The sequence below is a fragment of the Phalangium opilio genome, unplaced genomic scaffold, assembly GCF_054372755.1.
Source record: "Phalangium opilio isolate 3A_F unplaced genomic scaffold, DU_Popi_V2 ptg000009l_1, whole genome shotgun sequence".
Classification (NCBI taxonomy): Eukaryota; Metazoa; Arthropoda; class Arachnida; order Opiliones; family Phalangiidae; genus Phalangium; species Phalangium opilio.
The window spans coordinates 6,823,240-6,840,454 of record NW_028324146.1 but is presented as its reverse complement, the minus strand read 5'-3'; the positions used below and the strand labels follow the sequence as shown (position 1 = coordinate 6,840,454).

The window sequence follows — 17,215 nt, the reverse complement described above, 5'->3', positions numbered from 1 at the left end:
TATGGCAAACCGCTGCCGCGAAAAAATTTCGAAAAACTGCGAAAAAACGAATAAAAGTTAACTTAAGTAAAAATTAATTTTAATTACCGTTAACGAAAGACGTTATACGACGCTAGGTGCAAAAAACAGGATACAGAACGAACAAGGGACTGTAAATTAGGAGCAAAAACCGGAGCGCGAGCGAAGCGGCAAACTTATACTCAACGCGTCGTCTGCTAATAATAGTAGTAATAGTAGTAATAGTAGTAATAGAATAGAATAGAAGTTTAATGTGCATAAAAAGAATCACGGGGATTCACGGGATTATAGAGTAATTTCAAATGAGGAGGGGCCTATTTTGTCGTCTGCTTATAGACTAATGCAAGTACTCAATAAGATACTTGAGGACTAATCACTTGTAAAAATAGTATATAGTCTTTGGCAGCCGCCATTAGGAACGCGGTATGTGATTTTGTTTTGATGTTATGTTTTACTGTTGTTTTAGACTCCAAGCTCGGTTTTTTTTTTGATATTTTTCGATTAGCTTGTAAGAAATGGACATTCCGTCGCAGTCGGCGTATATAGATGGTTTAGAAATTCACGTGAAGAAAAGATATTTGCTTAAAATAGCATGCTTAAATGGGGTCGATCCATACACAATTAAGAATAAAGATTGTTATATGGTGAAGCCTGATCAACAGGACACTTTTAAGTATTTGCCGCCCATAGCCTTTTCGGACATTTATTGTTTTTTAATTGAGGGAATATCTCCTTATACCAAAGAGCAACTAAAGAACTATAAAAGCCTTACTGGATATAATCAATTTGTAAGCGGGTTTGTGAGGGACGTTATGGTCAAGACATTTGATGAATACGTACTAGTCAAAGGCATTGTAAGTATTTAGTTTTGGTAACGCCTATTGTTACATAAAATACTTTCTGACCTAAACATTCCATCCTAGGTAATGCACTCCCAAAGGCTAAACGAACCTCCTCTGAAACCATGGATTGTTGTTCACGCTAGTTCTGCGGCTATTTTAAGTGGGCATTGTAACTGCATGGCGGGACTTGATGAGTCCTGCTCACACGTTGCGGCATTGCTTTTCTACATCGAGTATGCTGTGAGGTTCAGAGAAAGAACCACTGTAACAGGTGTCAAAGCGTACTGGTCTGTGCCCGTTATGAAAGAAGTTGATTATGTTCCAATTGCTGAAATGAACCTTGATTCTGCTGCTGCAAGGAAAAGGACCCTCGATGATCATCTTGAGACAGTTGCCGATGTGAAAAATAACAGCATACAAGGAAATTCGACTAAAAAGCAATCGTGCATTTTAGTTCAAAAAGTAGTGCCTATGATAACAAATGAGGAACACAAAAAGCTAGCTGATAAATTGTTTAGCCGTGGGGTAAAGGGATCTTATTTTAGTATTGATAAAAACTACCAGGCTGATTACATACCAAAATGTATCAATGAAGGGTTCCCTATTTTATTAAGTGAACTTTATGATGAAAAAACAAAGGGGTTACCCTTGGAAGATCTCGTAAAACACTGTCAAAATGTAAAAATTGATTTTACTATTGCGCAAGCTCAGAAGGTTGAACGTGAGAGTAAACTTCAAACTAAGACTAAAACATGGAACCATTTCCGTGCTGGAAGAATTACAGCCTCAAATTTTTATCGAGCATGTCACAGCAATCCTGATAGTCCATCAGATCTTTAATCTCGGCAATCTGCTACCCAAATGCTGTTAGATTTGAAAATGACGCCACAAGGTGGGGTATAACCAATGAAGAAACAATGAGAATGGAGTATGTAAAAGTGATGAAGGAAAAACACGTTAATTTCAAGTGTGATCTTGCGGGACTTTCCCTGAATCCTCGATATCCGTATCTTGGAGCTTCGCCCGATGGTTTAGTTGGTTGTGATTGTTGCGGTAATGGCCTTCTTGAAATAAAGTGTCCTTACACCTTAAAGAACAAGTCCTACATGGAAGGGTTTACAAACAAAAACTTCTGTCTAACCGAACATTCCAAAATCAATCGGCAGCACCAATATTATTGGCAAGTCCAAGCCCAAATGTTTGTCTCAGAGAGGCAATTTGTAGATTTTTGCGTGTGGACGAATATTGATTTTCATATTGACAGAGTATTCCCTGATGAGAGTTTTTGGGAATTAGAATATAAAAAAGCCGAAATATTTTTTAAACGTGCTATTTTACCACAACTGATTGGAAAGTATTTCACTGATGATCCTGCACAGAAAGCAAATGAACCGAAAAAAAAGCGTGGGAAAAAGAAAGTCGCATCAGTCGAACCTTCAGTCTCTTCAGTTCAGGGAATTTTATCATCTGTTGGCAAAGATATCTTATCTCCAAGCAAAAATTTAAATCAAGTTCATACTTTCCCAAATAATATTGTCGGCAAACCCCAAATCCGAAAATCAAAAATGGTTAATAACCAAGAAAATAACAATGGAAGTCCAGTTAGTAAAGATAAACTCCAGGGAAACAATGGGATTCAAGATAATGAGGTGGCCAAAGATATTTTATCTCCAAGTAAAAAATTCCATCAAAATCTTGTTGCTCAGAAGAAAACTGATGAAAAACCCAAAAATAGAAGAAAAGTGGTAACTAATAACCAAGCAAGGAACAATAACAGACCAATTGATATTGATAAAACGCAGGATATACTTGAAGATAAAGTGGATAAACTCCTTAGTTCCAACAATGAGTCGTGGTGTTACTGTAAAGGACCTGAATCAGGACAAATGATATTCTGCGAGTCTGGAGTTTGTTCTTTTCAGTGGTTTCACGTTAAATGTTTAAAACTCAAGAAAATCCCCAAAGGAAAATGGATTTGTCCTAACTGTAGTGATGTAATCAAGAACAGAAGAAGACTGAATTTTTAATGAGTTCCTACTTTTTACCTAATTAATTGATTAGGATATAATACCTATTTAAATGAATGTGATAAACTAGCTTCCAAACGTTCAACATAATGTGATTACGAAACTAGCTCACTAAACCAACTACTTAGTTTTAAACCAGTTAATTAGAAAATGCATTAATTAGAAAAACTGAGATTTAATTTTGTGATAAAGAATAACTGCCTGAAATTTAATTTTGTGATAAAGAATAACTACCTCAAATTTAATTTTGTGATAAAGAATAACTATCTGAAATTTAATTTTGTGATAAAGAATAACTACCTCAAATTTAATTTTGTGATAAAGAATAACTATCTGAAATTTAATTTTGTGATAAAGTATTCAGTTTAAAAGTTCAGATGGTTGAAAAACTATACTACAAATAGCTTTATTAGTGGATGTTCCTATCAAACAAAAAAATCTTGTTTACATAAGGAGTTTGTTTAATTATTAAAATTTACATTTGGCAAATATAATTCCTATTATTATTATTATAATGAATAATATATTTTTTTAAAATTAACCGGTTCATTATTCGCTAGAAGTAACAAATTAAATTATTAAGTATTATTATTATTCAATGGAAACCACCGATGGAGTCAAATTAGTTAATGCACAACATACTCTAGCAATTTTGTCAATTGTGGCGGCTGATTCCCCAGGAGCTCGTTTAAGAAATTCAACCGGAATTTTGGAATGTAATATTGTATACTTCTGACGAAGTTGTCCTATCACTCTCTCTACGTGTATTCGCACATTGGCTAGCTTCCGAGTAGCTTCAACATCATAAGGGTCTAATTGTTTTTTACCATTTACGAAGGTCGGGTACTTTATGCTCGCACAATAAAGGCCAACAGAGTCATCAATGTCGAAACCTCTATCAGCAAGGATCAAATCGCCCGGTAATAGTTTTTCTAAAAGGCCAGAGCGTTCAGTTAAAAACTTGTCACTAACGCGACCACCCCATCCATGAGAGAGGAAACTTATAGACCCTTGTGGAGTTATTCCAATGAGGAACTTGACAGTATTATGGTGTTTATAGTTTGACCAAGTTTCGGCCCGACTTTTAACACTGGATGGCTTATCGGAAAAAACTTCAAAACAGTCTATGATTACAGAGCATTTTTTGCCAAATTTCTCGCGAAAGCACATTGGCATTGTCGCTTGTAATTCTTCTCTTTCAGGCCACTTTACAAATTTAAATAAGCGATTATACAAAGCGTTAAGTGTATTATAAAAAAATCGTCCTACCGAACTTTCAGAAATTGAAAATCTATATGCTAGTTCTTTGTTAGTAGAAGCTAGCCTTAATTTCATCAAAGTTAAAATTAACTGCTGAAATGAGCTTAGTTTACAATTTTTAAATAAATATGGTTCCATTTCCTCTAAAATATCATTAAGCTGGTCGGAAGATTCAAGGCCAGTGAAAAACAGAACTTTGTCCTTATCACCCTGAAAGAAAGACTGACTCAATTGTAGCTTTTCTATTTTCTCATCTCTCTTTTCTATGTCACAAGTTAGTTTCCTTATTTCCTCATCAGAACTTCTAATCATATCATTAACGTCTTTAAGTTGAGTTGTCAAAGCTTCAACTAATTCTTTATATTCTTTAATTTTAAATTCTAAAGCTTCCGCTTCAAACTTCGGGCAAACCCTTAAAATTGTTTGTCCGCAAAAGTCAGTTGTATTTGGCTCTATCTGACAGCAGATATCAACACCAACGGACTCTGTTTGTCCCCAAAAATCAACACCAACGGAATCTGTTTGTCCACAAAAATCAACACCAACGAACTCTGTTTGTTCACAAAAATCAACGCCAACGGACTCTGTTTGTCCACAAAAGTCAATGCCAGTGGCCCCTAATTCAGGTTCACTTAATTCTGTCAGCCCAGAAATATCTGTATCTATTACCTCCATACATTCACAAAAGTCAGTTTCATCTTTGTTAATATTTTGTGAAGTACGCGCAATAATATCTGATTCGGATTTATGGCTATCGTATTTGTTGATAGACGACAAGTTTTCCTCAAAAGCAACTGAACGGGAAAAATTATCCAACGGTGTTGATGTTGCTTCTGGTTGATGGGATACTGTCGAAGTACCCCTCTTTGGTGTTGAAAAATGTAGTCTTGACCTTTTAATTCTTCTTTCGTAACGTGCCACTTTAGCGGGTGTCTGAAACGTGGACGTATCTGATAAATATTGACTATTTGATTGACTATTTATATCGTCAAATGATGGTAACCAGTCTGGATTAGTTTTATCATAAAGTTTGGCTGGTTGTCCTATAATAGGCGTTAAAATTAACATATCTGAATGATTAAATGATAATATTTTGGCATCTTACCTGAATAAAAATGCCTCGAGCAAACTTTTAGCTTAGACTTAGAAGCTAAATCAAAATCGCTAAGCCTTAGCTTGATAATCCACTGTTTTCGTCTTTCAGTAGATAGTTCTTCAGTTTGGGTTCCTTGTCCAGATATTACCCCAGGAATACAATAAAATTTAATTTCCCGAGTGTCTTCGATGCTTCTAAATTTTCGCTTTTCACCTACGCAATCTTTTACACAACAACGCTGATGTTTCCTGCTCATTTTTATCGTTAGCGCGAAACGCGGTTCTAATGGCGGCTCTCTTGTTTACGTTTGAAAATCACATGGCGCCACCACGCGCCACCATCATTTCATCCCCTTCTTCCCCCCTCTACGCAAATGATGACGTTGCAGCCAATGCCCAAAAAATTACTCTATACACTGGGTGACTGGGAAGGGGTATATACATATATTAGAAACTATTTACAGCAAGTTAAGGAAACAATTAAAAAAAATGCCAGGTTACAATGATAAATGGAATATTTACAAAATTAACAGAATGAGGAACTATTACCAGTAAATTGAGAAAACATAAATAATATTTACAATTCAGAGCGAAATACACAAAATCTAACAGAAAAACCGTGAAAATTTTAAGAAAGATAATCAAATTACAGCAAGTTGAAATAATATTTAAAGATTAAACAAATCAAATTTAAGTTCACAAAATTTAATAGAAAAAATATCAAAATGTTCAGTAAATTTGTTACACGTGGCTTGCATTCGAATTAATGGGTTTAAGGTAATTTTCGGTAAATAAAAGGTGGAGCGGTTTCGCGAAGTCTGATGGACTTGAAAGTTCAATTTTTCTAGAAGGGCGGGGAAACTTACAAAGTGGTGGATAAGTTTATATACAAATTTTATTTCATTAAGATTTAAAAGACAGCGCAATGTAGGAAGAGCGAGAATTTCAAGTAGGGTTATGTAATCATAATGAGCTTTGGGTATAAAATACGTATGACAATATTCTACGAATTTTCTCTGAATGCGTTCTATTCTGTCAAAGAGGTGAGCGCTAACGCCACCCCAAGCAACCCATCCCTATACGGCACGCGAACGTACAAGGCTTAGGTATAAAACTCGGAAATGTACAAGAGAGCCAAGTTTACGGGTAAGTTTTAGGGCTACACCGAGGGTACGCCTACATCTATTTACAACTCCATGGACATGGTCAGTAAAAAGGAGATTAGAATCAAAGATAACACCAAGATCTTTGGTCTTATCTTTGATAGGTATGACAGAATTATCAATAACGTAACGAGTGGGAATTGCTCTACTTATGCGTCGAGTGTAGGTAACATGAACTGATTTTAATGGATTGATCGGTATATTATTATGAGCACACCATTGGGCCACAGCGTCGATATCCCTTTGCAAAAGCAATCTATCATGGTCTGAATCGACTATTTTAAAAATTTTGTTATCATCGGCAAATTGAAGCAGGTTGGAGTGGATAACTTTGAACTGAAGATCATACAAATATATGTTAAAAAGTAGAGGCCCCAGGGACGAACCCTGTGGGACTCCACAATTGGCGGGATATGAAACCGAAGTCATAGAACCATTGCACTTGATAACATTAGTACGACTGTGTAAATAATTACAGATCCAATCCAAAAGTACACCGCTCATTCCATAAGTAAATAATTTATCCCGTAAAAATCTATGAGGAACTCTGTCAAACGCTTTGGCAAGTAAATCACGTCGACTTGACCGCGAGTCTCAACCACAGGGGCGACGAGGTTCATGAAAGCAGCGTGATTTGTGTCCACGCATTTGCTAGGGACAAAACCATGCTGGCAATCATTAGGGAACATGGTAAACCAACGCTGGACGTGGGTATGCATCACCTTATCAAAAACCTTAGCTAGGGCACACAATAATGAGATCGGGCGGTAATTCTTAGAGTCACAAGCGGAACCAGATTTAAATACGGGTACCACAACAGCCTGCTTCCAAAGGGAAGGGAAAATGCCAGTTGAAAGTGATAAATTTAAAACATGTTTCAACAGAGGTAGGAGGATATCCCCGCAACCCTTGATGACAAAAGGGGGAACACCATCGACCCCTGTTGAGAACTTAGCCGGAAGTTTAATGATTGCCTGGTGTATGTCAGCGAGTGATATGGTCTGATTAGAGTAAGGATGTGTAACTAAGTGAGAGGCATCAAATGTGTAAGTGTCGGCAGGGTTCGTATTATCGACAGCAATAGCTGAAAAATGGGTCCTGAAAAGTTCCGCAAGCGTGTGAGGATCAGAGACCAATTCCTTACCCCGTTTTAAAGCAAGGGAATTGGTTCTATCCCGAAGGTTGCCCTTGACAAGTCTCCAAAATTTCTTTGGATGCGAAAGAGCATCTTGGCACGTCGACTTGAGCATAACGGCACGATCACGAGCGAGAAGTTGTCGAGCAATAGCACGAAGTCTACGAAATTCAATACCATCAGTGATCGCACCAGTACGCTTCATTTTCCTAAAGAAGTACCGCTTTCTTCTGAGAGTCAGTCTAAGATCAGAAGAGTACCAATGGGGATATTGCGATTTGCCGTGCTTAGGTTTTTTAGGGATTGCCAGATTCATGGTATCAACGAGACGATTGGTAATAATATCGACACAGTATTCAACATTTGTGGAAGTAAGAACGTCTGTCCAATCATAATCGCGAAGGGTGGTATAAAGGAGATGGTAGTCCCCTTTAGCGTAGGCAAAGGCAGAACCCCGAGGTGGAGACTCAGGGCCAAGGTCAACGGTAAGTGTAACAGAGAAAGGCGGGTGAAACTTATCAATCTCAACAAATGGGTCAGCAAGGGGGTCAACTAGTAATCCATTAATATTAGTTATGCACAGATCTAAGAGATTAACTGTGCTAGAAGGAATGTTAACTTGGGTCAAATTAAGAGTAAAGCTTAAATCAAAAATTGGGGCAGCTTTAGATCCTATGAGGGAAGAGCAGCCCTGACTGCTGCAAAGCGTCCAATTAAAATCACCAAGTAGGATAACATCGGTCTCGGAAGGGTCAATGTCTGTTAACAATCGGTTAGTGTACTGTTTATACTCTAGGTCGGATAGGCTAGGGGGAAAATATGTAGTACCAAGAATTAACGAACGACGGGAAGCTAGTTGAATTTCGACAAAGACGCTTTCGGAAGTAGACTCAAGGTCATGCCTCCGATGGCAAAAGATAGAACGTTTTACAGCAATCAGGGAGCCCCCACCCCTTACATTTTGATAGAGAGGGTCAAGGCGGTCGGCACGATAAACAGAGTAATGGGACGGAAAGTAATCACAGGAAAAATGTAAACTGTTCAACCAAGTTTCTGTTATACAAATAATGTCCAAGTCCAGATGAGCAATGTTATGTAAAAATGTCGCAGATTTAGTACGAAGTCCGCGAACATTTTGGTAAGCTATAGAAATTTCAGTCATAGAGATTAATCAGTAGGATGTTCAGATGTAGTAGTAAGTTCAGAGCTATGCTTGTAAGAGTCCCGGGGAATACCATTGAAATCAGTAAGTATGCAATGTAAAGGCCAGATAGAGGGATCCGAAAGTTTTTCAAAACTCAGTGGCATCGGTACAAGTCACGTAAAACGAAAAATGGTCTGCGTCAGGGTTCTTTGGTTTAAGTCGAATGCAATGTGCTGTCAAGATACCAACTTCATCGGCCAATGTCTCAACCAACTCATGAGAGAGTAAATCTTTGTCCAGTCTACTGACAAATAATGCTTTAGGGGCACGACCACCAAGGATGATAGGGGGTGGATACGAATTCTGAGAGAAATACGCGCCGTAACTCCGGACGCGATTGGGTCTGGTGGGACGCTAAAAATGGGGAAGGAATACTCGGGACGAAAGGCAGGTGGGCTACCTCAGAACTAGACCCTACTTAGCGCCATCGTCTTGGCCTAATTTTGCATGCATATTGCCAAAGTTATTTTAAACTTTTTTCTCATAAATAAAACTTGCAATTGAAACATTAAATTTTATAGACAGTTAATATTTAATAATTATTGTTTCGAAATTGTTCCTAAAATAATAGTGCACGTAGATGACGCTGCAATAGGGAAACGCCGGTAGGGATTTATTTGAACGCACTGGGCGTCACCTAGAGTTGTTACTTCCTATTTCAAGGACGATTGAAAAGATTAGTCATTTGATGAAAAATATGGAATTTAACTACTAACGCATTGTATTGAAACCAAACATGATTTTACTATGTTTGAAAAAACTTACATTGATTATTAAACCTTTTCTTCTTTCGCGCATAAAAATGATCATTTTACACCATAGTTAGAAGTTAAAACATTATTTAATGAAATATTTGATCTTATAATCCCTTCAATTCAATCCCCCTTGAAAGCGGAAGAAAGAACTCTAGCTGACGCCCAGCGCGTTCAAATAAATCCCTACCGGCGTTTCCCAATTGCAGCGTCAACTACGTGTACTATTATTTTAGGAACAATTTCGAAACAATAATTATTAAATATTAACTGTCTATAAAATTTAATGTTTCAATTGCAAGTTTTATTTATGAGAAAAAAGTTTAAAATGACTTTGGCAATATGCATGCAAAATTAGGCCAAGACGATGGCGCTAAGTAGGGTCTAGTTCTGAGGTAGCCCACCTGCCTTTCGTCCCGAGTATTCCTTCCCCATTTTTAGCGTCCCACCAGACCCAATCTCGTCCGGAGTTACGGCGCGTATTTCTCTCAGAATTCGTATCCACCCCCTATCATCCTTGGGACACGTCCCCCCTTAGTAATAGTAGTAATAGTAGTAATGAATGAATGAATGAAAGAGAAGTTTATTGTGCATAATAAAAGTTGGTTAACAACTCACGGGATTATACACAGTTTGGATGATACAAAAAACACAAAATTCAAATTATACTACAGGATAATAGTAGTAATAGTAGTAAAAGTAGTAGTGGTAGTAGTAGTAAATAAATTATTAATAAGACTCTACGTTAAATTATTCAAAGACATCTTTCTTCTTCTTTATTCTCACTTTCCAGGTTTCTTCTACTTTTCCTGTTTGCTATACTGATCGTGGGTACATTTGAGGATTTCAAACTAAGCCAATCCTGTAATATTGAACTTAAGACGCTCCCTAATATTTCCGTTAATTCAACTCCTGATGATGTAAAGTCTAGTTCTTCGAAACTTCTAGAACACGTGTCGAAACAACAAAGCTCAGTCAAAAAATCTGGGGGTAAAAAAGTCTTTACAGGTAAACTGGGTTTAATTTTGAAAATAATCGCAATATTGATTTAGGAAATTTGAACAATTTCTTCTCTCGTGAAAGATTTTTGTTCCTCAACTTATTTATAACGTTTAAAATTGTTAACCCAATTTTAGAAATCATGCGATGTTTCTCCGTAATAAAGAATACAAGTATCATCTTCGACACATCAAGTAGGCCTGGTGATCTCAGTTGCTTACACGGAATTCGCGCAATTACCATGGCCTGGGTTATAATTTGTCATACGCTCATTTTTGGTTTCACTTCAATGGGTACGTTTAAACTGTTTATTATATAACCAGAGATAGATTTAATTTTAGAAATAGGAATGGAGAACGGTTAGTATTTACGACAGTCCGACTCATAGCCCAGTATAGAGCCCCACCCCCAACATGTTTATCTTATTGGCTCATTTAAACTACATTTTGATGACGTTACTGATGGGGACTTCGAAAAATACGTAATTCCTTTTTACCTCTTTCGCTATGACCCGCTTCTTCTTTCATACCCCCCGTCCCGTGGAAGGGGGTCCGGGACTTTGACGCGCGCATACATAACTCTGTTCTCCATTCCTACTTCTAAAATTAAATCTATCCCTGACATAACTGAAAATAATTTTCTATAATTTTCAGACAACGCACCCGACATGTATATTAAGTCATTTATGCCACATTTTAGTGTGATTACGCACGGAAGCTTCTCTATTGATACTTTCTTCTTAATGAGGTATGAGTTAATATTAATTTTACATAATTTAGCGTTCGATTTTCATTAATGGTTTTCCCTTTGCCAGTGGATTTCTTACTTCGTACCTTTTCTTGAAAGAACAAACCGTAAAAGATTCAAAATGGAATATTTTCAAACTGTACATTCTCAGATATATGAGGTAAAATTAAGAAATATTTCCAATTCAAAATCACGAAATGGCTTTCATAATCATTTTAACAGTAAAATACTACCTAAAAGTGGTCTCTCAGACCATGAAACTTGGGATTGGCTTGGCATTTCCGACGTAGGCATACTTTTACACATTTTATACCCTTCTTCTGAGCAATTATTCAGTGCTGTACTACCTTAACACATTGGAAACCACAGGGAGTATTGCCAAATAATTTTTGAGCTTGTAATTTACAGGTTGACACCGGCGCTCATGATGGTTCTATTTTGCTTCAACGCATTGCCATGTGCACCACTTTTTGGAACTACGGCAAATTGGAATTATCTCGAGCATCAGAGGGAAGTATGCTATAATAACTGGTGGCAGAGTTTGATTTACATCTCCAATATTAATCCAATGGAACAGCAAGTAATTAATAACGAAAACTTGAATCCTAGTCTATGAGTTTGGCAACGATAATAGGCATTGTAAAAGCACTCCACTGCAATATCGAAAAGGTTAAGACAGAATACTTGGTATAAGTCGGTCAGGACTAGTTTTGTAGAGTTTATGAGAAACGTATTGTAATTCATGGAATAGAAACAAACCATTTAACCTATTTCACTACGCTGGTTTCATATATCCTGATGAATTATTTACCTTTTCAGTGCTTAGGTTGGGGATGGTACATTTGCTGTGACATCCAATTCTTTGTAATTGCTCCATTGTTTTTAATATACTTAAAAAGGTTTGTTCCCTTGTTTTTGAAGATGCTTCAATACTTGTGGTTTTAGTGGCGCGTATTTACCATAGCTCCGAGACGTTCAAAAGAAAAATTGGTTTTGTTATCGCTCTTACGATAATATTTGCTTCATGGTTCACTACAATTTCTGTATCCTGGAACAACGGTTTCCAACCGACAGGCCACATAAATAATAGACGAAATATTTCCGGACTGTTGATTGACATATCGTCAAACGCTCGCAAGTAGGTTCAACACTTATAGTTAGAGGTTTAAGGACCGTTTCCGAAAGGAGGGGCGTAGTATCGTCTGCTTAATATTGGGGTTAAAACGGAACATCATGCATGGACCCGATGACCTTAAAAAGGCCTACAAAGCTACCAGTTCAACAAAGTACTTCTGTATGAAGCCATATACAATGAGGAAAAGATCCTGAAATCGGATGACGTCACAACAATATATTATAGACCTCAACTACAGGGTGTTTAAGGACAGTCCTACTATTTGCCTTAGAACTTAGGCCTCAAATTTCAACCTCTAATCTGTTTGGTAAACACCTCAACGTATATGTTCGGTGTGTCTACCATCGTGCTGGAGGCACTATAAATATCCACCTTCATCAAGCTTTAACGGACAAGGATTACATAAGACGGCAAGACCTTTGTCTTACCATGCGTGATCTAAATGAAGACGATTCATTATTTTTCAGAAAGGTACTGTTTTCTGACGAAGCTATACATTTCACAGGGATGGTTTGGTAAACCGGCATGACGTACATCACTGGACCCAAAGAAATCCTAACTGTTTTCGACACCATTACGATCAAATGCTATGGAAGGTAGATGTTTGGGTGGGAACACTTGGAAACCGAATTAGTGGGCCCTTATTCTTCGATGAAAATACCACTGGAGACATTTACTTGGACATCCCGCGTCATTACTAAGTTTAGTGCTTGCAAATGTATTGCAAGACACGGACAGTCGTCTTCCACAGCGCCTCCAGCAAGATGGTAGATACGTCGTGGTGTTTACCAAACAGATTAGAGTTTGCAATTTGAGGCCTTAGTTTTAAGGCTAATCGTAGGACTGTGCTTTAAAATATTTTGTTCCATTTAGTCATATTCACCAATACACCTTTTGTACCTTTTCCTTTACATACATAAAACCCTAAGTCCAAAACGTATTTATTTACGTCCTGTATTAGAGGTCTATAATTTTGTATGGTGAAGTCATCCGTTGGCAGTATTGGGGTAGTCCACAAAGGAAGGTGTTGGTCTGATCAACATACCCGGGGTCCGTTTCAAAAAAAAAACAAGTTGTTCAAACCGCAGACACTATTTCTGCCTCAATACACGAATCCCCACAAAACCTAATATTAGTTATATGAAAAGGGATCTAACAAGCCAAAGTCAAATAAAATTTTTGCATAAACGGTTTTTTAAATATTGCCAAAATTTCTCAGTATTTTGATCTACATTTTAATTTCCTTTTTAGAGCACATAATTACTTTGATACTGTTTACATTAAACCACAATATCGTATTCCAACGTCCATTATTGGGTCTTTGTTAGGATATGTTTTGTTATTTGTTGAACAATCTGGGAACAAACTGAGCAGAGTAAGTTAACGCATTTACTATTATCCTGAAAGTAGAATCCGAACTTGGAACAAGTGCAATTTAACATATTTTCTACTTGAAGCATTAATTTATTTAGTAATGTATTCTACTATACCAGAATTAAGTTCACAAAGTTATCCTTCGATGCGATAAATGAAGAATTGTTTTAGACTGTTAACGTCTCTTTTAAATTACCAGAAGCAAATGCTGTCAGGATGGACACTCTCTTGTTTCGCTCTTCTTCTACCTGTCTATATTCTTTACTTTCTTGACCATGGACCAATTATAAACACGCTGTTTAATACATTTTCGAGGAGTATATGGGCCACTGGAGTCGCTTGGGTCATTTTTGCTTGTTCAACAAATCACGGATGTAAGTATTTTATGATTGACAAATTGGTGGGTGAATAGTGATCGAAAAAGTCTGAATCATTGTATAATACCTAGATTTTCGCCAAAAATGTTCACGATAAGTTTAATCAGAGGTATAAAAGATTCGCGTGAATGAAAGATAAACTTTTATATTTGTATTTATATTAGTAAGTACGTCAACAACGAATTTCTAAAATCCACGAACTTCACCAATTCAGTGTAGTCGAATGACTTTTGTTTTCATCATTTCAAATGACTTCCCATATACAGTATATAGTTTTTTATAATTGAACAGTATCTCCCTTGATTTCCGAATGGAGGTTTAAACAATATTAATAAAGATAAATACTTTATGAATATTGTTAACTAACTTTAACCAGAGAAGAATTCTGAGCACTATCATGCCCGGGAACGGTCAAGCTTAAAAATAAATTATTATTTTCTTTCCATGCAGGCTCAGCTGATGCCCTTATTTCCTTGAAAGTTTGGGTTCCTTTAAGCCGGCTGACATATTGTACCTACTTGATTCATCCTATATTAATAACGGTGTACAAGGTTGAGACTGACACGCCTAATCACTTTAGTTATGGTACATTGGTAAGAACATTCGAACAAATTAATCCAAGATCCTTTAGGTCTAGGGTCTAGCTTTAAAACGATAGTCAAATATTGGCAACCTCCAATAAGCATCTTCAATGTTAAATAAAGAGTGAGCACATATAGAAGGGGGGTTGGTCCATTATCGTACTTGTGTAATCTCAGGCCCCAAAAAGCAAGGTTGCTGGCAAGTCCTATCAGCATTCTCAGAGTTTTGGTGGGGTGTCCTCTGTCTCTTAAAGCAACAGGTGGCTCCATTACCACCCCTAGCATTCCGGCTAGCTTTCTGGACACGAATTTTATCTTTCCAAAGGCGGGAACCAATCAGACCTAGTGCATCAGGTCTGATTGGTTCCTGACTTTGGCTAAACTAACCTTTACCAAGCTTAGCCACTGTGTAGTTGAAAAATTATCTTTAAGGGAACCAACGGAGCCACCCTTTGTTTTAAAACAAGGAGCTTGTTGTCATACAATGGTGCTACACGCCAGCACATAACAATCGCTTACCAAAGGGTAGGAGCGTGCTCAATGGGAGTCTTTGATTGCCACAGGTCGCCCATCCTCTTTTCCACTCCCTCTTACCTCTATTCTCCTTGATCCATCCAAGCTGAATCAAGTACATCAATCACGATGAAAATAGTGTTAGCAGACTTTTTTTCGTGTTGAAACAATAGGAAGAGGCATAAATATGGTTATGATTGGACCCGGCTAATATGTTCTTAATTTTTCAGTTCAGAGATTTCTTCGGATATCTTGCTTTGTTGGATATTTTATCTTTCTTTCTGGCATTACTCGTCGAATTACCAATGGCGAGAATAATCAAGCTTTGCAGATCAATCAAAACACAACCAAAATATGAGGAATTGAACGAAAATGGGAAAGTTGTATAGACCTGAACCAATTATTATTGTGCACCCATAACGCCAGGGGTGTTTTATAATGGTTCCCAACGTATTTAATCAATAATATACTGAATAAAAATCAATTAAGTCTAAAGGGGTATTATATTAGTAATATTAATTAACGGATTTATATAAGAAGAACGTTGAACGTAGCAAATTCACTACCCATCCTCCCATACTTTATTGAGAAACTTCGTCTGCTTATATTTTGACTCCACCCACAAATTCTGTATATAGCGACTTCTAGAGATCGAAAATGTCATTCTTATCTCTATTTTCGTCAGAGCTGTGCTAATTAATTAGTTAGCTAATTTAATTTCTAATTAATTAGCAACATTTACTAATTGAAAATGGTAATTGAATTTTAATTACCTTAGTGCTAATTGAGAAGTAATTCTAATTAATTAGTATGAATAGGAAAGGTAATTATCTAATTAAAATGTAATTAGATTTAGGATTAACTAATTAGCCAATTTGATTTTCAATTAATCTTTTAATTTAGTAAAAACTAAAAATCGAGGATTTAACTCTTGATTCATCTATTATTTGAATATGAAAACGGCCTTATTATATCGATGAGGAAACCTTAGTGCTACTCTAAATATTTCAGCTCCTCAAAACATGAGAGAATACTAGTACTAGTAGAAAATTTCGTAAATCGTATCTGTCCCATTTCGAAATTTCGACTGTTTTTCCTACTCGAATTTATAGCAGTGCCCATGGATTTACTACTCAGAGTCCATTATAGGAACTGTGGCAAGAAAATGAAGAAATGAGACAAATTTTAATATGACGGAAGGCTCTAGGCCTGCCTCACTTTTCGTGAATAATTCACGGCTTCCGTACCCGTTTTTCAATGGCATTACCAAAGTACTAAATCCACGGGCACTTTTAAACTTTAATGTTTACTTAAGGTTTACTTTTTTTCCTTAATTAGACAAGTAATTAATTAGTAAATTAGTAATTCTAATTAATTAGTTTGATAAATAAATGGCTAATTTCTAATTGAAATTAATTAGTTTCCATGTCTAATTGTTAATTGGCTAATTAATTAGTTCATAAATATTTACCTAATTGCTAATTCTAATTCAATTAGTAGTCAGCTAATTAGCACAGCTCTGATTTTCGTGGTTAAATATTTTTATCCGATATTGCGCCAGTGGTAAAAAAGCAAAGTGGACAACAATGCGATATAACTCCCGATTTAGTGGAATTAAGTTTTAAAGTTAAGAATATAAATAATTGATGTTTCATTTTTACCTCTCCGTGTGACGTAGTCCAGGAGAGGTTCTGTAACGGCCGTGTCTGTGTGTGTGTCTGTCTGTGTGTGTGTCTGTCTGTGTGTGTGTCTGTGTGTGTGTCTGTGTGTCTGTCTGTCCGTTGTTACACCCACGTGACCGCGTTCGCAGTTTGCGTATCGGAGCAAACGTGTTCGCCATTTCCGAACTGCTTTCACAGTCACGGAAATGGCTCCTCTACTTGAGTTCTCACACCACCATCTTCTGGTCTTTGTCCATCCCACACGGACAGCAGGCTGTTCTTACTGGCTTATAATCACCACCATTTTCTGTTCTTTGTCAATCCCACATTGG

The 17,215-nt window shown here is 36.9% G+C and overlaps 4 protein-coding genes across 12 annotated transcripts; 3 read left to right on the top strand and 1 right to left on the bottom strand.

Annotated features, from left to right (window-relative positions):
- The first annotated feature begins 533 nt into the window (after nt 1–533).
- LOC149713581 (uncharacterized) lies at nt 534–1,959 on the top strand. Its single transcript, XM_089849043.1, has 2 exons — nt 534–872; nt 942–1,959. The coding sequence occupies exons 1-2, from the start codon at nt 534–536 to the stop codon at nt 1,698–1,700; spliced, it is 1,098 nt and encodes a 365-aa protein (XP_089705169.1). The 3' UTR covers nt 1,701–1,959.
- LOC149713580 (uncharacterized) lies at nt 1,778–2,887 on the top strand. The gene is made up of 2 exons (XM_089849042.1): nt 1,778–2,605; nt 2,663–2,887. The coding sequence occupies exons 1-2, from the start codon at nt 1,778–1,780 to the stop codon at nt 2,885–2,887; spliced, it is 1,053 nt and encodes a 350-aa protein (XP_089705168.1).
- A 378-nt stretch (nt 2,888–3,265) lies between these two features.
- LOC149713579 (uncharacterized) lies at nt 3,266–5,650 on the bottom strand. Of its 4 annotated transcripts, none has more exons than XM_089849032.1 (4): nt 5,253–5,650; nt 4,157–5,190; nt 3,530–4,093; nt 3,266–3,443 (listed from the first exon to the last, which is right to left on the bottom strand). In XM_089849032.1, the coding sequence occupies exons 1-4, from the start codon at nt 5,497–5,499 to the stop codon at nt 3,363–3,365; spliced, it is 1,926 nt and encodes a 641-aa protein (XP_089705158.1). In that variant the 5' UTR covers nt 5,500–5,650; the 3' UTR covers nt 3,266–3,362. The 4 variants fall into 4 exon arrangements, with proteins under 4 accessions (XP_089705158.1, XP_089705159.1, XP_089705157.1 ...); XM_089849033.1 differs by having other exon boundaries at nt 3,530–5,190; nt 5,253–5,375; nt 5,457–5,650; XM_089849031.1 differs by having other exon boundaries at nt 3,530–5,190.
- An 8-nt stretch (nt 5,651–5,658) lies between these two features.
- LOC149713578 (nose resistant to fluoxetine protein 6-like) lies at nt 5,659–15,705 on the top strand. Of its 6 annotated transcripts, none has more exons than XM_089849037.1 (14): nt 5,659–6,191; nt 6,284–6,388; nt 6,510–8,968; nt 10,290–10,504; nt 10,633–10,788; nt 11,149–11,242; nt 11,310–11,402; nt 11,651–11,822; nt 12,062–12,141; nt 12,207–12,380; nt 13,629–13,752; nt 13,951–14,125; nt 14,579–14,721; nt 15,453–15,705. In XM_089849037.1, exons 3-14 carry the CDS (start codon nt 8,793–8,795, stop codon nt 15,609–15,611), a joined length of 1,761 nt encoding a protein of 586 aa, XP_089705163.1. In that variant the 5' UTR covers nt 5,659–6,191; nt 6,284–6,388; nt 6,510–8,792; the 3' UTR covers nt 15,612–15,705. The 6 variants fall into 6 exon arrangements, with proteins under 6 accessions (XP_089705163.1, XP_089705162.1, XP_089705165.1 ...); XM_089849036.1 differs by having other exon boundaries at nt 5,659–6,388; nt 6,510–7,116; nt 7,184–8,968; XM_089849039.1 differs by having other exon boundaries at nt 5,659–6,388; nt 6,510–7,415; nt 7,587–8,968.
- Nucleotides 15,706–17,215: the final 1,510 nt, after the last annotated feature.